An 18,171-nucleotide genomic window follows, 5' to 3' on the forward strand; every position below is an offset into this window, starting at 1 on the left:
CTCAGATACTTCCTAACTGTGTGATCATGGGCAAGTCACTTAACCCCCATTGCCTAGCCCTTATTGCTCTTCTGCCTTAGAACCAATACACAGTATTGATTCTTAGACAGAAGATAAGATTGTTGTTTGTTTGTTTTTAATTAATAAATAATTTTCAAAAATAAAATAAAAATTGGGAAATTGAGACCTATAGATTATGGGACTTCTCTAGGGGTCACATAGCTAGAAAATATGTTAATAAGCAGACTTCAAATTTATGTTGTTCTGACTAACTTCACTATATTACCTACCAAATGCATTCTAGCTGTTCTTTTTTTTAATATAGCAGAATTTTATTTATCACACTGTTAGAGATTAGTCTGTTAAGATATTTGAGGCTTTTTACCAGAATGAGATTATTTTGTTAATGAAGTCTACTTGCTGAAAAAAAAATTATTTTAATGTGCAACAAAAACATTTTTTAACCTTTAGTTCAGCTATTATTGAACCTAGTAATCTCAAAACTTAAAATTAAGATTTTGAAGAATGTGAGTACAAAACTATGCTATCATTGGCAATTTGTACTTTCATAATAGTCATTTTTCTTAATAAGCTAATTCTTGTCAAAGCTTCTAAAGTTTCTAGTAAAGTTAGCCAAAATAAGGAGACAGCAAAAGTTTGATAATATTTTATTTTCCATCATTTACATGTAAAAACAATCCTTAACATTTGTTTTTTGTTGTTATTTTCAATTTTTAACTCCCAAATTCTCCTTTTCCCTCCATATTCCCACCTTCACTGAGGTAGTATACAATCTGATATAGATTCTATATGTGTGATCATGTAAAACATTTTTCCATATTGGTCCTTTTGTGGACAAAAAGAAATTTCAAAATGATCGTAAAATATAATATGCTTTGGTCTGGGTTCAGACTCCATCAGTTCTTTCTCTCAATGCAGATGGCATTTTTCATCATGTGTTCTTTTGGATTGTCTTGGATCGTTATATTACTATTGCTAAATCATTCAGAGGTGTTCATCATACAATATTGCTATTATTATGTATAATGGTTCTAATTTCACTGTGCATCAGTTTGTGTAAGTCTTTCCAGATTTTTCTCAATTCTTTCTCCTAATTTGTTATATTCCATTACAATCATACTTGTTTAGCCATTTTCCAATTAATGGTCATTCCTTCATTTTCCCATTCTTTACCACTACAAAAAAGAGGTGCTTATAAAAGTTCTTGTCTATATAGATCCTTTTCCTTTTTGTTTTTTATATTTATGGAATATAGACCTAGTAATGGTATTGCAGGGTCAAAGAGCATGTGCAGTTTTATAGCCCAGTAAGATTCGTTCCAAATTGCTATCTTGAGTAGTTGAAGCAGTTCATCACAATGTCTCAATTTTCTTACTTCCTCTTCAATTTGTCATTTTCCTTTTTAGTATAAAAGACAATCTAATAGGTACTTGCAATATTTTTTTCACTCTTATGATTACTGTATATTACCCTTGATCCTATTTTTCTCCCTTTTCTTATCCTGCTTTCTCTCCTTTCATTCTATCCATCTTCAAAAGTGTTTTGCTTCTTACCACCATCTCCCCCAATTTTCCATCTATTTGCCAAGTCATTTTCCAGTGAGATGTTTCATATTTTCTTCTATTTTTCATTCTTTTGATTTTGTTTTATTGTTTTTTAATATCTCATGAAGTCATTAACTTCCACTTACCCAGTTCTAATTTTTAAGGAATTATTTTCTTCAGTCTGTTTTTGTATCTCCTTTTTTATTTGGCCAATTCTACTTTTTCAGGAGTTTTCCCTTCCCTGAATTTTTATACATCTTTCTCTGTTTGACCAATTCTGCTTTATAAAGAATTGTTCTCATCAGTGGATTTTTGTGCCTCCTTTATTATGCTTTCAACTCTTTTTCCATGATTTTTGTGCATAACTCTCATTTATTTCCCCAATTTTTCTTCTATCTTGCTTTTTTGGTTTTTAATATCCTTTTAAGCTGTTCTAGGAATTACTTTTGGATTTAAGACCAATGCACATTTTTCTTGAAGGCTTTTGATACAACTGCATTAACTTTGTTGCTTTCTTCTAAATTTGTGTTTTAGTCTTTCCTGCCACTAAAATAACTTTATGTTGAATTTCTTTTTGTTGTTGTTTGCTCATTTCTCTAGCCTTTTATCTTCAAAAACTATTAAAGTTGGACTCTGTTCCTTCAATGAAGGGGGCAGTGTCCCAAGCTTCAGGGTTTTTGTCCATCTGTTATCTGATCTAGTTCTGAGTATAAATTTTCAGTTCTTCCAAGGTGATATGATTAAAGGAGAAGTGTGTTTACTCCTCTACAGTCCTATGCTATGGTCTGTAAACAACCATAAACACACTTTTCCACCTGAGAATTGTGAACAGGGTTCCTTCCTCCCTTACAGCCACAAATACTGATATGCTAATACTTCTCCTTATCCTGGGATTGGGCAATGCAACAGAGTCTAGTACCCACCGCCAGCAGAGGGACCCTTGTAATCTCCTCCTAGACAAGTGTCCAACCCTCTTACTTGTGAGATTTAAAATGGTTGATGTCTTAAACTGTAGTGATTAAAATAGTGGAAGATATAAATTGTGATAGATATAAGAGAGGGTGAGTAAATTTGACCGCAGAAATATGTTTCACTACAGTGTCTTGGGTTTTAAAATCAAATATAAGGTGGTCGCCAGGGAATTATTCCCAATTATTCAAATACCTAAGTCAATTGGGTTTTGTAGAGATTTTAATTAACAATACAATGAGTAATCAAAGAAAGAGAGAGACAGAGAAAGGAATAAGTATGAAGGGCCTCAAGCCAATATGGCCTAGACCTGAGTCTTAAAAGAGAAATCAGTCAGTTTTTTTATAACTCACCATAAGATCTGTCTAAGTAAGGATTTCTAATGACACCAGGCCAGCAGCATCTCAGCTGCTTTCACCAGCTCCCTCCTTCATCTGAATGTTTCAGAATCAGTCTCCTCAGAATGAGTCTCTCCAATCTGAATGTTTCAGAATGACTTTTTAGCTCTTCCCTGAGCTCTTATTTTTAAGGGCAAAATTTCCTCTGTCACCTCCCCGAAGTCCTTACATCTACCAATCACTGTAGATGTTTCTAAAGGACCGCCCATTCTTAGTCCACACCTAAGAAGGTGTGGATTTTTGAGTAATTCACACCAGGAAAGCTCTGAGTAAGTTTTCCAGTTCTTTGTTCCTTGTAAATTCACAAGTTGCTTGACCTTTATAGGTACTTAGTTTAAGAAAAGTATGGGTTTTAAGTACTTTTCATTGTTCAGAAAAGAGTTTACAACTTTATCTTCCCCTAGGGCAGACCCAAGTAGGTAAAGTAGAATTCTCACATTCCTGCTTTAAGTAGAGTTCACTGCCCAAATGGGGAATGGTCTTAATCCAATCTTATAAAGTAGGGTCTGGGACATTTTAAGGTTTACAATCCCCCCTGATGATCATTGGGAGACTAGTCTTCCCATTGATCATTTAACATAATCATTTTGTAGTTCTAAATGCACTTCTAACTATAGATATACACAATATTCAATTTTCTAAGAGAAATTAGAATAGTGAGGGAGGAAATAGAAAAGAAAAGAAAGCAAAGCCAATGTTTTGCTAGGCGCGTTGGCAGAAAGCCAAATTAGGGGCAGTCCCTTTTGGCATAAATGTGTACATTTACAATAAATGTTCAATCAAAGTTCAGTTCAATCAATCATATGCAAAGTTCATTCTTGATCTTCTTGATGAAGTGTAAGTTTTCCGGCATCTTTCTGCAACAGTTCATTCTCTGGATATAAAAGTTTCAAGCTTCTTTCTTGAAGATCTTTTCTCGAACAAAATCAAAATCTTGAATTTTTATAAAAGTACAATCTTAAACAAAAAATCAAAATTCTTGGATTTTTATAAAAATACAATCTCAAATAAAAAATTCAAAAATTCTTAGATTTTAAATTAAAATACATACTGTCTGTAGACTGAGAGCTCTTTAAACAACTCATTCTGCCTTGTCTAAGGAATGCTGCTGGCTTGCAGAAGCAGGGCCTGTCTTTGATGTGCTGGTCTGTGCTCCACTCCCTCCTTGATGTGACAGACTTTTCCTGAATATCTCCTAAGACTTGGGATGAGAAGTAGTTTCATTTTTGTGGCTTCTGCCACTCCAGAATTTATTTCCAGGTGTTATATTAGTTATTTGGAGGGTAATCGGAAGAGATCAGACAGATCCTTGCCTTTTTTTCTCCATCTTGGCTTATCTCCCTACCCCTCCCCTCCCCACCACCAGTCTCCTTTTCCATTCTTTATATTCTTGTGGAAAAGATAGAGATATGGTCTAAATTTGTGATGTTGAACTCAAATAGAAACAGGGGCCACAATGTACAATCCACATAAGGATACCTGTGGGCCACATATTGGTTGTTTTAAAATATAACATCAGTATTTTATCGTATTTTTATTATTTAGTTAAATATTTCCTAATTACATTTTAATCTGGCTTGGAGTGCACTCAAAAGTAGTATGGGCTATATGTGGCCTATGTGTTTGAATCCCTTGGTCTAAACAATATGTACAGTAGAGTAGATTTGGACATTTGAATGCTCAGATTCAATATAGTCATTAATAATTAAATTTAGGTTGTTCACTAAGCATTCCCTCCTCTCCCCTCACTTCATATCACTCAAATGTCTTCTCTCACAAATGAAGAACCCTTCTACTTGCCACAGCTAGCCTCTCTACATTCATCTTTGCTATAGTTCTATCCTGTCTTCTCCAACAGATTGACTCCTGTATCTCAATAATCTTCAGTTATTTCCCATTGAATGTCTTCTTTCCTGGTGCTAACTCATATCTCCCCTATCCTTAAAAAATCTTCACTTTTTTTTCCCTTGAAATAAATTTTTTTTTCAATGCTTTTTACAACTTTGATATTCATGGACTGTTGATTTTTCAAGGAACTTGTGTTTCCTTATCTAATTTATTTCATTTTTTATTTAAATTTTGTTTTTTTTTATATTTTTCCACATTTACATAACTCATTTCCTTTCCTTTCCCTCCCTTCTCCCCCCCCCACCTCCCAGAGCCAATAAGCAATTTCACTGGGTTGCACAAATGTTATCACTTGATACCTATTTCCATATTATTCATTTTTACCATAGAACTGAAACCCCAAATTATATAGCCATATAAACATATAAACAATTGATAAGTCACAAATTTTTCTTTTGCATTATTTCTACTCCTATAGTTCTTTCTCTCAATGTGGATAGCAGTCTTTCTCATAAATCCTTCAGGAATGTCCTGGATTATTGTATTGCTACTAGTAGTAAAGTCCATTACATTGGAGAGTTCCACAATGTTTTACTTTCAGTGTACAATATTCTTTTGGTTCTGCTTATTTCACTCTGCATCAGTTCTTGGAGGTCTTCCCAGTTCATATAGAAATCCTCCAGTTCATCACTCCTTATAGCACAATAGTATTCCATCACCATTAGATACCACAAATTGTTCAGCCATTCCCTAATCAAGGGGCATCCTCTCATTTTCCAAATTTTTGCCACCACAAGAGCACAGCTATGAATATTTTTGTACAAATACTTTTCCTTATTATCTATTTGGGGTACAACCCAGTACTGGTATTGCTGGATCAAAGGATATGCATTTTTTAAAGCCCTTTGTGCATAATTCCAGATTGTCTTCCAGAGTGCTGGATTGATTCACAATTCCACTGGCAATGCATTAGTGCCTGATTTTGCCACAACCCCTCCAACATTTATTATTTTCCATTACTGTCATATTGGCCAATCTGCTAGGTGTGAGGTAATACCTCAGTCTTATTTTGATTTGCATTTCTCAATGAGAGATTTAGAACACTTTTTCATGTGCTTATTGATATTTTTTATTTCTTTATCTGAAAATTGCCTATTCATGTCCCTTGCCCATTTATCCATTGGGGAATGGCTTGATTTTTTGGTACAATTGACTTAGCTCCTTATAAATTTGAGAAGTTAGACCTTTGTCAGAGGTTTTTGTTATAAAAAAATTTTCCCAGTTTGTTGCTTCCCTTCTAAGTTTGGTTGCATTGGTTTTGTTTGTACAGAAACTTTTAAATTTAATATAATCAAAATTATTCATTTTACATTTTGTAGTGTTTTCTATCTCCTGCTTGGTCTTAAATTCCTTCCTTTCCCATATATCTGACAGGCATTGTCCATATGCTTTAGTTAACAGACATTATCTTTTCTTCCTTTCATAGCGAATCTCAAGAAATCCACCTACAATTTCTGACTCCCATTTCCTCCCCTTTTAGGCCCTTCTAAGACCTCTGCTGTCTGACTACTGACCTCTTCATTCAACTGAAACAGCTCTCTTCAAAATAACCAAAAATCTCTTAGTTGCCAGATCTAATGGTGTGTTCTCAGTCTTCATCTTTCTTAACCTATCTATAGACCAATATTGTTGACCTCCATCTTCGCCTCGATACTATTATCTCTCTAGGTTTTCATGACATTGCCTTCATCTGATTCTCCTTCTACCTGACTGTTCTTTAGTCTGCTTTGCTGTATCTTCATCCAGATCATACCTGCTAAAGACCCCCAAAGCTTTGTTCTGGGCCCCATTTCCTTCTCCTTTTCTATTTATTTTGCTTGGTGAGCCCATCAGTTCCCGTGTATTCATTAATAAATGCGGACAATTCTCATATCTATTTGTGAAGTTTTAATCTCCCTCTTGACTTTTAGTCTCACATCTTCCAACAGCTAGGTGGTACAGTGGATAGAGCACCAGGCTTGTAGTCAAACCTGAGTTCAAATCTGACCTCAGACACTTGCTCTGTGACCCTGAACAAGTCTACCTGCCTCTGTTTCCTCAACTGTTAAATGGAAATAATAATAGCACCTATTTTCCAGCATGGTTATAATGATCAAATAAGACAAAATTTGTAAAACACTTAATGCAATGCCTGTCAAATAGACTCTTAGTAAATGTTTCCTTTCTTCCTCCCTACTATTCCCTTCCTCCCTTCTTTCCTCCCTTTCTTTCTTCTTTCCCTTCCTCCCAAAACTGCCCCTTCTTCTGAAGCAGAACCTTCTTTGTAGCAGAAGAGTCTAACAACCATCAGCTCCACATTCCATCCTGACTGCCCAACTAAATATTTTCTTCACTTTGCAGTTATTATATGTCTTCTGTGCTTAGAATGCTCTCCCTCCTTACCTCTACCCAGTAAAATCCTTAGCTTTCTTTGGGAGTCAGCCTCAATAACATCTCTTATGGAAATAGTCTTTCCTTTTGTTCCTAGTTGTTACTCTTCTATGCCTCTTGAAATCATTTTTTCCCCAAAAAGATTGTATTGCCTCAACTGAATGTAAACTTCCCAGGGACAGGGACTGTTTTTCATTTTGTCTTTGTGTCTCCAGCACCTTGCAACAGAGACACTTGATAAATAATTGAATTAAATCAATAATATAATTAACAGAGGCAGCAGCTCCATTTGCCAACCTGAAATACTTGTTTCTTGGGATCTCCATGCTTTTTCAGTACATTAATATTCACAACTTAGGACCTAAGTCCGTGCAAGGAAGATGCAGTAATGATCAGTATTATGTTTGTGTGAGGGACATTTGATTGTCTGTAATTTGAATATGTTGTACTTCCAGTATGGCATGTTCATATGATAATATGGTTCATGCACAATGTTTTCTAAGCTTGATCACTCCAGTATACTTTCAAGACATACTAGAAAATAGAATCATATAATATAGTAGCCAAACCATAAAATAATGTTATCTCTCAACAAGTTGCAGTTATAATCAGAACATCATTATTTCTGATCTTATTCTGATGTGAATAATGCTTTATGGTATTTTTATAAGAATTTAATATTTTCAAAACACTTTATAATGACCATATGATGTATGTAGTATAAAGATTATTTTCATCAGTTTACCTGATGAAAGCAAGTTTTGCTTCAGATAACATATGATTTCCTCTTGAGTATCCAGTGAAGTAAAGAAATAGTTAACTCTCTTTTTTACTAACTCTTATATCCCTGTCTTGGTTTTAGGAGCATGTATCCTGTTTGGAAGTCATTTTTGGAGGGAACTATGCAGGTGGCCCAATCCCGAATTAATATCTGTGAAAACTATAAAAACCTTATTTCGGAACCTGCTAGGACAGTGAGAAACTTAAAGGAACAGCAGTTAAAAAGGGTAATATCTCTATTTCTACTTTTTTCCCCCTCCATATTTGAATAGCTTTTTAAAAAATCAATGAGTTTGTAATCAATGTGATATCAAATCATAAGTAGCTTATGAACAAACACTTTTTGCATTGCTTTTTTATTGTGTTTATATTTGAATCTGTTTTTGTTTTTCTATTTAAATGAAAACCCTCTAATGATAAGTAGTAGCTCCACTCGTATGGGTTTGGGTGTTTTTTCTTTTGGACAATCCTGTGAAGTTTCATGTTAAATACATGGAAGGAGACTTGACCTTTGATTGGTTGAGGGAATGCTGAACTATGATGCTACATACCTACATAAATGGGAAAGGGAATTTTTCAAAGATGTTGGTCCAGAGAACCTCATGCCCCTCCTAGAGATGGATAAGAGAAGGATCAAGCACCTGGCCATATCCTTTGTCTGGCTTCCCACAAAGTCTCCCTCAGAGCGGTGGGCCAGAATTATATCTTTCTGTTGCATTTCAAATATTGGTAGTTTAGAGTTACAATACTTTAGGGCCCAAAATAAAAGCCACTTTCCTTAAGTGTTCTCAGAAAGGGAGCAATGTAGCACTCTTTCACCATACACTGATTACACAAAAGGTCATCATAAATAGCTGGTCTGTTGATCAAATTAAACAACCAACATATATTGGGGAAGTTATAAATATCAGAATATACCAAAGAATACACAAGATTAGGTGAAGTTTTCCCACAGGTGGCGAGATCTCTGATCCCAAATAAAAGAACATTCTGCCCAAGGGAATCTGCTCTTAGCAGTCTGTAGGACTGCAAGCACAGGAAGTAAGGCACACATTGAGGGCCACCTCCCCATATGCCTTTGACTCCCAAGAGATATTTTCTTTGCTATTCAGAAGTGTGAGTTTGCTTCTCTCTACTGCTTCTCCTGAAGTAGGCAGCATTATACCTCCATATTTTCTGAGCCCATCAGGAGTCATGTCATCTTCCAGGCCCACAACCTATAGTTTCATAGCATCCTTCAAAAAAACTATCCAATTCATTTGGGTAGAGGTGTTACTTACACATTACTACATTTAATGTTAACAGTTAAGCTGATTTAATAACTTTCACCAACATCAGAGAGCCACCTGATTTTATAAGATATTTTATGAGCAAATGGAAAGCATTTTTGCAAGCCTTAAACCTTAAAACTATTAATGTTAGCTGTTATTAGCTCTTTTATTTTGGGAGGTTATGTCTATTAAAGATCACAGAGACTTTCCATTGGTCATTTCAAGGATGGCATTGATTCAGTTGATTTGGCTCTATATTGATCTAAATCAAGAGATCATAGGGCATATTTTTTGGTTTTTGTGTCATAGGCACCTTGGAAGATAATTTATTGTCAACTGGTTTTATTTCTTTTTTCTTTTGATGCTTTTAAAGTTGTATAGGAAAAAAGATGTATTGTTAAGCACCATCCACATACATCATCTTAAGTCTTGAAGCTATCATAGAATCTTTTGCCAAGAAGAGTGATCTAGAGGGGCAGCTGGTGTTAAATTTTTTTATGGTTGAGACTGAATATTAAATTTGTGGTCACCAGGGATTTAATTTCTAAATCCCATAATGAATTACTAAAGTAAAATGGAATTTATGGTAGTTTATTTTACAATAGAGGTGTGAATTTTAAAACTACTCCACCCTACTCAGACAGTATTTTAGAAGGTTTGATTTGGCTATCTCCTGATTGTAACAATGAAGACACTCTCTTTAACAGAATCAGGAATGTCTTGTAATACTTTACATTACTCCACCCTTCTTAGACATACTTTAGGGGAATATAAAGTTGTAATCTCCTAATTGAACAATGAACGTACTTAGTTCTCACCTTATAGTGAAGCTAGAACTTTAAGCGAAGTCTATTTTTAGGCCTTAATACAAAAAGGTGTTAAGTAACTATAAAGGTTAAATTAATCACAAAAAGGTCAAGTAACTAACAAAAGGTTAACACACAAAGAAATGTGAAGGAGCTCAAAAGATAAACTAATCAAAGAAGGTGAGAACTAAAAGTATGGGTAGTGCAGGAGAAAGCCTTTGATGTGATTGGTAGATGTGAAAATTTAGAGGTGGAGACTCAAGGGTGAAAGCTCTATATGTTTGGGATTTTTTTGTGTCTCAAAAACTCTTTCCCCGGAAAGTTGAATCTGGCTGATCACTTCCTGTGAGCAGCCTGGGCGCCACTTCAATCCTGGAACTCAGCCTGGAGGAGCTCACTCAGACAGCTTCCTCGAGACAGTCTCATGGTGAGTGATAAGACTGACTTCCTTTACCCTTGGGCTCAGGGAGGCCCCTTTAGCCAAGGCCATTAACTCCTGCCTTGCTCAGCCTGAGCCAGAGCAGTTTAAATTAACTCTTTTTCCTCTCCCTCTCTCTTCTCCTTAAATTTCTTCCCTCTATATTAATTAAATTACCATAAATTTCCAGACTGACTTGGGAATTTTATTTGTCGACCATTTAAAACTAGATTAAGTCACAACTCTAAATTCATCTTTACAGAGGGAAGATATTAAGGAAGAGAGAGAGAGAAAACTTCAGCTTCCTCTGAGCCAGGTAGAAATTCTAAGGTCCTAATCAGGGAAAAGGAGTCTCAAGATGATGGGCCTTTCTTGGAGGTTCACACCTCCAGAAAGGGCAAGGAACTAAGTCAGCCTTTCACTCACCACGATCACCATCTAAAAGAAAAGCAGTCTGAGATCTCCTGCACAAGCTCTTCCAGGGGTCCAGATCCACAGCCAAGTGTCTTCAATCCAAGTCTGAATGTCTGTCTTCCAGTCTCTCCTCCAGTGTCTGTCTTCCAGTCCCTCCTTCGAGTGCCTCGAGGGGAAATGACTTGCTCAAAGTCATATTGGTAGTAAATAGCAAAGGCAAAGTTAGACCTAAATTTTAGTAGAATATAAGCTCCTTTAGAGAAGGAACTGTCTCACTTTGGGATTTCTTTTCCTAGCCTTTAACAGTGTACCTGGGACATAATAGGTGCTTAATAAATACTTGTCAATTAATTGTTCTCCTGATTCTAAATTTCCATTAGTATACTGTGGGGGTTTTTTGTTTGTTTTGTCTTGTTTTAAATCAGTATTGATTCCTCAAGACTTTGCCTAAAATAGTTTTAAATATTTAAATTTAGTAAAAATGTTTGTCACCATATCAACAACCAAACCAATAAAAATCACATGGTTATCTCAATCGATGCAGAAAAAGCCTTTGACAAAATACAACACTCATTCCTATTGAAAACACTAGAAATATAAGAATAGAATGGCCTTTCTTAAAAATAATAAACAGCATATATTTAAAACCATCAGCAAGCAAGCATCATCTGTAATGGGGATGAATTAAAAGCCTTTCCAATAAGATCAGGAGTGAAACAAGGATGCCCATTATCATCTCTATTATTTAACATTGTACTAGAAACAAAAGCAGTAGCAATTAGAGAAGAAAAAGAAGTCGAAGGGATTAAAATAGGCAATGAGGAGATCAAGCTATGACTCTTTGCAGATGATATGATGGTCTACTTAAAGAATCCTAGAGAATCCACTAAAGAGCTAGTAGAAATAATCAACAACTTTAGCAAAGTTGCAGGATACAAAATAAACCCACATAAGTCATCAGCGTTTCTATATATTTCCAACTCAACTCAGCAGCAAGAGTTAGAAAGAAAAATTCCATTTAAAATCACCCTAGACAATGTAAAGTGTTTAGGAATCTATTTGCCAAGACAAACTTAAGAATTACATGAACACAACTACAAAACACTTTCCACACAATTAAGACTAGATCTAAACAATTGGGAAAACATTGTTTATGGGTGGGATGAGCTAACATAATAAAAATTACAATCCTACCCAAATTATTATTCAGCACCATATCTATCAAACTACCAAGAAACTTTTTTTGCTGAATTAGAAAAAATTGTAACAGTTCATTTGGAAGAACAAAAGATCAAGAATATCAAGAGAACTAATGAAAAAAATGTGGAGAAGAGCCTAGCAGTAACAGATCTTAAACTGTACTATAAAGCAATGGTCATCAAAACAACATGGTATTGACTAAGAGACAGAAGGATGGATCAATGGAATAGACTTGAAGTAAATGATCTCAGCAAGACAGTAAACGATAAAACCAAAGGTTTTGGGGGATAAAAATGCACTACTTGACAAAAACTGGGAAAATTGGAAAACAGTATGGTAGAGATTAGGTTTAGATCAAACATCTCACACCTTATACCAAGATAAATTCAAAATGGGTGAATGACTTGAATATAAAGAAGGAAACTATAAGTAAATTAAGTGAACATAGAATAATATACCTGTCAGACCTGTGGGAAAGGAAAGATTTTCAGACCAAACAAGAGATAGAGAATATTACAAAATGCAAAATAAACAATTTCAATTACATTAAATTAAAAAGGTTTTGTACAAACAAAATCAACTCAACCAAAATGAGAAGGGAAGCAACAAATTGGGAAAAAATCTTTATAACGAAAACCTCTGACAAAGGTCTAATTTCTCAAATATAAAGGAACTAAATCAATTGTACAAAAAATCAAGTCATTCTCCAATTGATAAATGGGCAAAAGACATGAATAGGCAATTTTCAGGTAAAGAAATCAAAACTATCAATAAACACATGAAAAGTGTTCTAAATCTCTTATAATTAGAGAAATCAAAGCAAAGTAAAGCAAAACAACTCTGAGGTACCACCTCATACCTAGCAGATTGGCTTATATGACTGCAAAGAAAAGTAATAAATGTTGGAGAGGATATGGAAAAATTGGGGCATTAATGCACTACTGGTGGAGTTGTGAATTGATCCAACCATTCTGGAAGGCAATTTGGAACTATGCCCAAAGGATGTTAAAAGACTGTCTGCCCTTTGATCCAGTGATACCACTGCTGGGTTTATACCCCAAAGAGATCATAAGAGAAAAGACTTGTACAAAGATATTTGTAGCCAAACTCTTTGTGGTGGCAAAAAAAATTGGAAAATGAGGGGGTGTCCATCAATTGGGGAATGGCTGAACAAATTGTGGTATGTGTTGGTGATGGAATACTATGGTGCTGAAAGGAATAATGAACTGAGGAATTTCATGCAAACTGGAACGACCTCCAGGAATTGATGCAGAGTGAAAGGAGCAGAACCAGGAGAACATTATAGACAGAGACTGATACATTGTGGCACAATTGAATGCAATGGACTTCTCTATTAGTAGCAATGCATTGATCAAGGACAATTCTGAGGGACTTATGAGAAAGAACTATATCCACATCCAGAGGAAGAACTGTGGAAGCAGAAACACAGAAGAAACAACTTCTTAATCACATAAATCGATGGGGATATGATTGGGAATGTAGACTCTAAGCAATCACCCTAGGGCAATTATTAATAATATGGAAACAGGTCTTGATTGGTGACACATGTAGAACCCAATGGAATTGCTCTTTGACTACAGGAGGGGAGTGGGAGAAGGGGAGGGAAAGAACATGAATCATGTAACCATGAAATAAATATTCTAAATTAAATAAATAAATAATGTGCTCAAAGAACCAAAGCAATTTATTTTTTGATGGAAGGAAGGTCTCTTTCTCTTCTTTCTTTTTAAAATTCCTTACCTTCTGCATTAGCATTAATACTAAGTATCAGTTCCAGGACAGATGATCAGTAAGGACTAGGCAGTTGGAGTTAAGTGACTTGCTCAGGGTCTATGGTCAGATTTGAACCAAGGTCCTCCTATGTCCAAGACCTGGCTTTGATAGATTTTGATAGATGGTATTGAATTTGATAGATGGATAAATGTTTTCATATGATTGACATATGACTCAAAAAGCATTTATTGGTGATTCTTACATGCCTGAAACTGTGCTCCATGCTAGGGATACAAATATTTTATTTTAAAAAGAAAATCCTATCCTCAAAAGAACTTACATTATTTTTTCAACATTTATTTATTTATTTATTTTGGGGTATTTTTCCATGGTTACATGATTCATCCTCCCCTTCTCATTCCCCCCTCCCATAGCCAGTAAGCAATTCCACTGGGTTTTACATGTGTCATTGATCAAGACTTATTTCTATATTATTAATGTTTGCACTAGAATGATAATTTAGAATCACATCCCCAGTCATATCCCCAATGAACCATGTCATCAAGCAGATGTTTTTCTTCTATGTTTCTACTCCCATAGAAGAACTTACGTTCTAATAGAAGATGAGAACTCACACAGAGGTGACAGCTAGAATTGGGTCGGGGATACAGGTGGTGGAAGAGCGAGGAGTAGAGTCTGATCTCCCCCCAAGTGACTGCTTAGATATTTTCTACTTCAGACTTTATTATTCGGGATCATGGTAGAGAGAGCTTGGGCTTTGGAGTAGGGGTGGGTCTGGTGGTTCTCTGTGTCAGTTTTGTTTCCTTGCCTCTGGAATGAAGTTAATGTTTGCTTTGTCTGCTTCTCAATGATGATTGTTCAGGAAATACTTGGTGATTCATCAGCCATTGCATAGATATGAGAAGCTGCCATGCAAAAAATACCGTCCAGGTGGAATAGGGTGTAAATTATGTTTTATTTGGAAACTCTAGGCCTAGCTCACTTTTCACTGAAGCATCTAATTGCCTAGAAGATATATAGAGAAGTAACAACTAGTAAAGGGAGTTTTCTCCTGGAAAATTGGTAAAGGGAGGAAGGAAAAAGAAGGGTACGTGGTGAGTTGAGAAGACCTGAGTTCAAACCATGAGAAAGTCATTTGATCTTGTTTGCTTCTCTTTCCTCATCTATAAAATGAACTGCACAAAGAAATGGCAAACACTCCAGTATCTTTGTCAAGAAAATTCCAAATGAGGTCACGAAGAGTTGGACATGACTGAACCAGCTAAACAACAACTTTACCTTTTATTCTTTCTAAATAAGTTCCATGATGGGTCCCCTTCTTCTGCCCAATTTAAACTATAAGATGTGTTGACTCAGCTACATATCTCATTTCAGGTACAATTCAGTTCAGTAAAGTAGCAATTGTACTTAACTGTTGAGTGTTACCATTTCAGGACTCAAAAGCTTCAGATATGTAATATAGTACATAAATAGATAGCCTAATTAGCATTGTCTGTCTAAGAGGAAGGATAATTACTGTTTGGAGAGAGATGATTAAAATTTTAGCTCATTTTTTTAAAGTTAAAGTAATAATAACTTGCATTCATAGGCTACTTTAAGGTTTGCAAAGTACTTTACATATGTTATCTCATTTGATTCTCATAACAACCCTGGGAGGTCAGCATTATTGTCTCCATTTTACAGATAAAGAAACTGAAGTAGTTAACGTTGAGGGATAATATTTCAACTAAGTTTCAATGTTTTGATACTCCATGTAAGAGAGTATTTAATGATGTGCAGTGTCCCAAAAATCTTTCATTTATAAACTTTAGTAGCTAAAATAAGCTTTAATAATGAAAACTGAATTAAGATTTTTGGAACAAAGAAGTTTTTTTCCCCCTTTTTTCCTAAGAGGTCCCACTGGCATAGTTGGGAAAGAGTCAGGGGAATGATCCATTCACTTTCTAGGAGTTTGTTTTCCCTTCTCCAAGATTGTTACCTCCTTTGTAAAAAGTACATAATACTTGTTCTACCTCCTTCATACTTTTACTGTTTTATATAATGCTTTTTTTTAATAACTATTTTACATAAATTATATAAATTTTTATTTATATTATTTTTAAATGCTCTAAAAATGGGAGTCAGTAGTAGTAATTCACCAGTGTTTATTTCTATACAATGAAAGCCTTAGAACTCCATTTTTTAAACTAGGTACCTTATTTAATTTTCATTTCCCTTTAACTACTCATCCTACATTAAGAAACAGATGATTCTGATTGGGAGTATTGGACCAGTAATCACATGACCTAGGTTCAGTACTAACCTCTACCACTGAATCATACTGCATCCTAGTTCCTATATTTTTTGCAGCTCAGCAATTACATTGATGAGCTTCGGGTGCAATGGACTGACCGCTAGAGAGGATTGAGACATCCATCACTAGAGATCTTTTGGGGATTGCTGGATAATCACGTTGTAAAGAGATCATAGATTCAGAGCTGTAAGGAACTGTTGAGTTGGCATTTGACCCAACTGCCTCAAATTTCAGATGAGGGAACTGAGGTACACAGAAATTAAATGACTTACCAAGGGTTACCCAGCTAATAAATAGCAATTAGCATTCAAACCCCAATCATCTGAATCTAATTCCCTTGCTTCTAACATTTTCTTCTCAGGGAATTTTTTCCTCAAATAAAGATTGTTAGGTGACTGACTTCAGATGGCCCCTTCCAGCCCTTTCATACTGTTGTTATACCATTTGTTCTGAACCCATTTGCATAAGAACACCTATTTGTACAACTTATACTTTCCTCAAATTTCCCCTTTTCAAAATAAATACAGTGAAGAAAAATATTTTTGACAGACTGATGAGTTCATAGAAAAATATGAATATGGGATGTTGAGTGACAGACCAATACTAGTGTAACTTCCTAGATCCAAATGTTCTTTTGATACAGAGCAGGGTGGAGTGGAATGAGGAAATCCTAATTTTCTGATTGGTAAAATTTTAAAGCAAAGTAGAAGTCATTTAGTGAAAATCTCCACCACCATCCCCTCCCCCTAAGTTCAAAGACTGTCATAAAGTTCAAGAGAAAATTTATCATTTTGAGTTTTTCCTCCCCTTAATTATGTGGCCTTAAAGGAATATTGTCCACATTGCATTTTATGGGCAAAATGGAACATGTTCACCTGAAATGAAGGTGAACATTCAAAAATCTCGAGTGTCATAAGAGAATTTTATTTAGGGGAGGAAAAATAGCAGTTTTACATTTATGTGGTGCTTTATGATTTTCAAAGCTGTTTTCCTAAACCACCCCTTCAGGATAGATAATAAACATTTTACAAATGGAGAAACTGAGGCTTAAGCTTGAGGAGAAGGGCTTTTTGCCTTGTTTCTGCCATTAGCTGGGATTGGACCTTTCCCTTGAGCTGTGTCTTCCATGTTAGTACCAGCTTTGAAGGAGCTTTTTCTGTTGTGGAGCTCCTGAAGCTTATACTCCTTGGCTGAACACACACTTGATCTTGTAGCTTAGACTAAGAGCCTCAGGAGTGGCTCTGGGCAACTTGAGTGGGGACCAGGCTCTCCCTAGAGAGGCACCAAGTAAATGACTGCTTCCAATTATGCAAAGTGATAATATCATTAGGGATATGGAAACACATTTTCATTAAAGTTGTACTATTTTTAATAGAGATGCTAATAATCTCTCTTAAAAAAAAATCCCTTACCTTCCTTCTTGGAATCAATATGGTGTCTTGGTTCCAAGACAGAAGAATGGTAATGGCTAGGCAATGGGGGGGGGGGGGTGTTAAGTGACTTGCCCAGGGGTCACACAGCTAGGAAGTGTCTGGGGCCAGATTTCACCTAGGGCCTCCCATCTCTAGACTTGGCTCTCAATCCACTGAGCAACCCAGCTTCTCCCCTAATAATCGCTTTTTAAGTATATGTGACTCTAACATGAAATAGCAATGACTATTTTTTCCTTATTTATATGACATTGCAAGTTTGGTCAACAAAGACATGGAATTTCCCAGAGACCATCCACAATTCTGATCTCTTCTCCCATCTTCAGACAAAATCTGATTCCATTGACCTTTCAGGCATTGTGTAAAACTTCCCTATGCTTCATCCCTCTCTAGTAATTCCCTGTGGTCTGACCAATATGAAATGATACCTAACCTTATTATTATTATTATTATATTTTCCCCAAAAAATAATCTTAATATTCTGTTTATCTTATCCTATTCTTATTGCTACATCTTATCTATGCTAACCTGCACTAGGGATATAAATCAAAGAAAAGAAAATTTCAATGAAAACAAATAATCAATGAAAACATA

General features: G+C 35.4%; 1 protein-coding gene across 3 annotated transcripts in view; it reads left to right on the forward strand.

Annotated features, from left to right (window-relative positions):
• The window catches only part of FCHSD2 (FCH and double SH3 domains 2), a 347,367-nt gene that overhangs the window by 154,146 nt on the left and 175,050 nt on the right, over positions 1–18,171 (forward strand). For all 3 annotated transcript variants that reach the window (XM_056795012.1, XM_056795014.1, XM_056795013.1), the window contains one exon: positions 8,073–8,217. In XM_056795012.1, coding sequence (XP_056650990.1) covers positions 8,073–8,217 — 145 coding nt within the window. The remainder of the gene's footprint in view (positions 1–8,072; positions 8,218–18,171) is intronic.

Source organism: Monodelphis domestica, chromosome 4 (genome assembly GCF_027887165.1).
Source record: "Monodelphis domestica isolate mMonDom1 chromosome 4, mMonDom1.pri, whole genome shotgun sequence".
Taxonomy (NCBI): Eukaryota; Metazoa; Chordata; class Mammalia; order Didelphimorphia; family Didelphidae; genus Monodelphis; species Monodelphis domestica.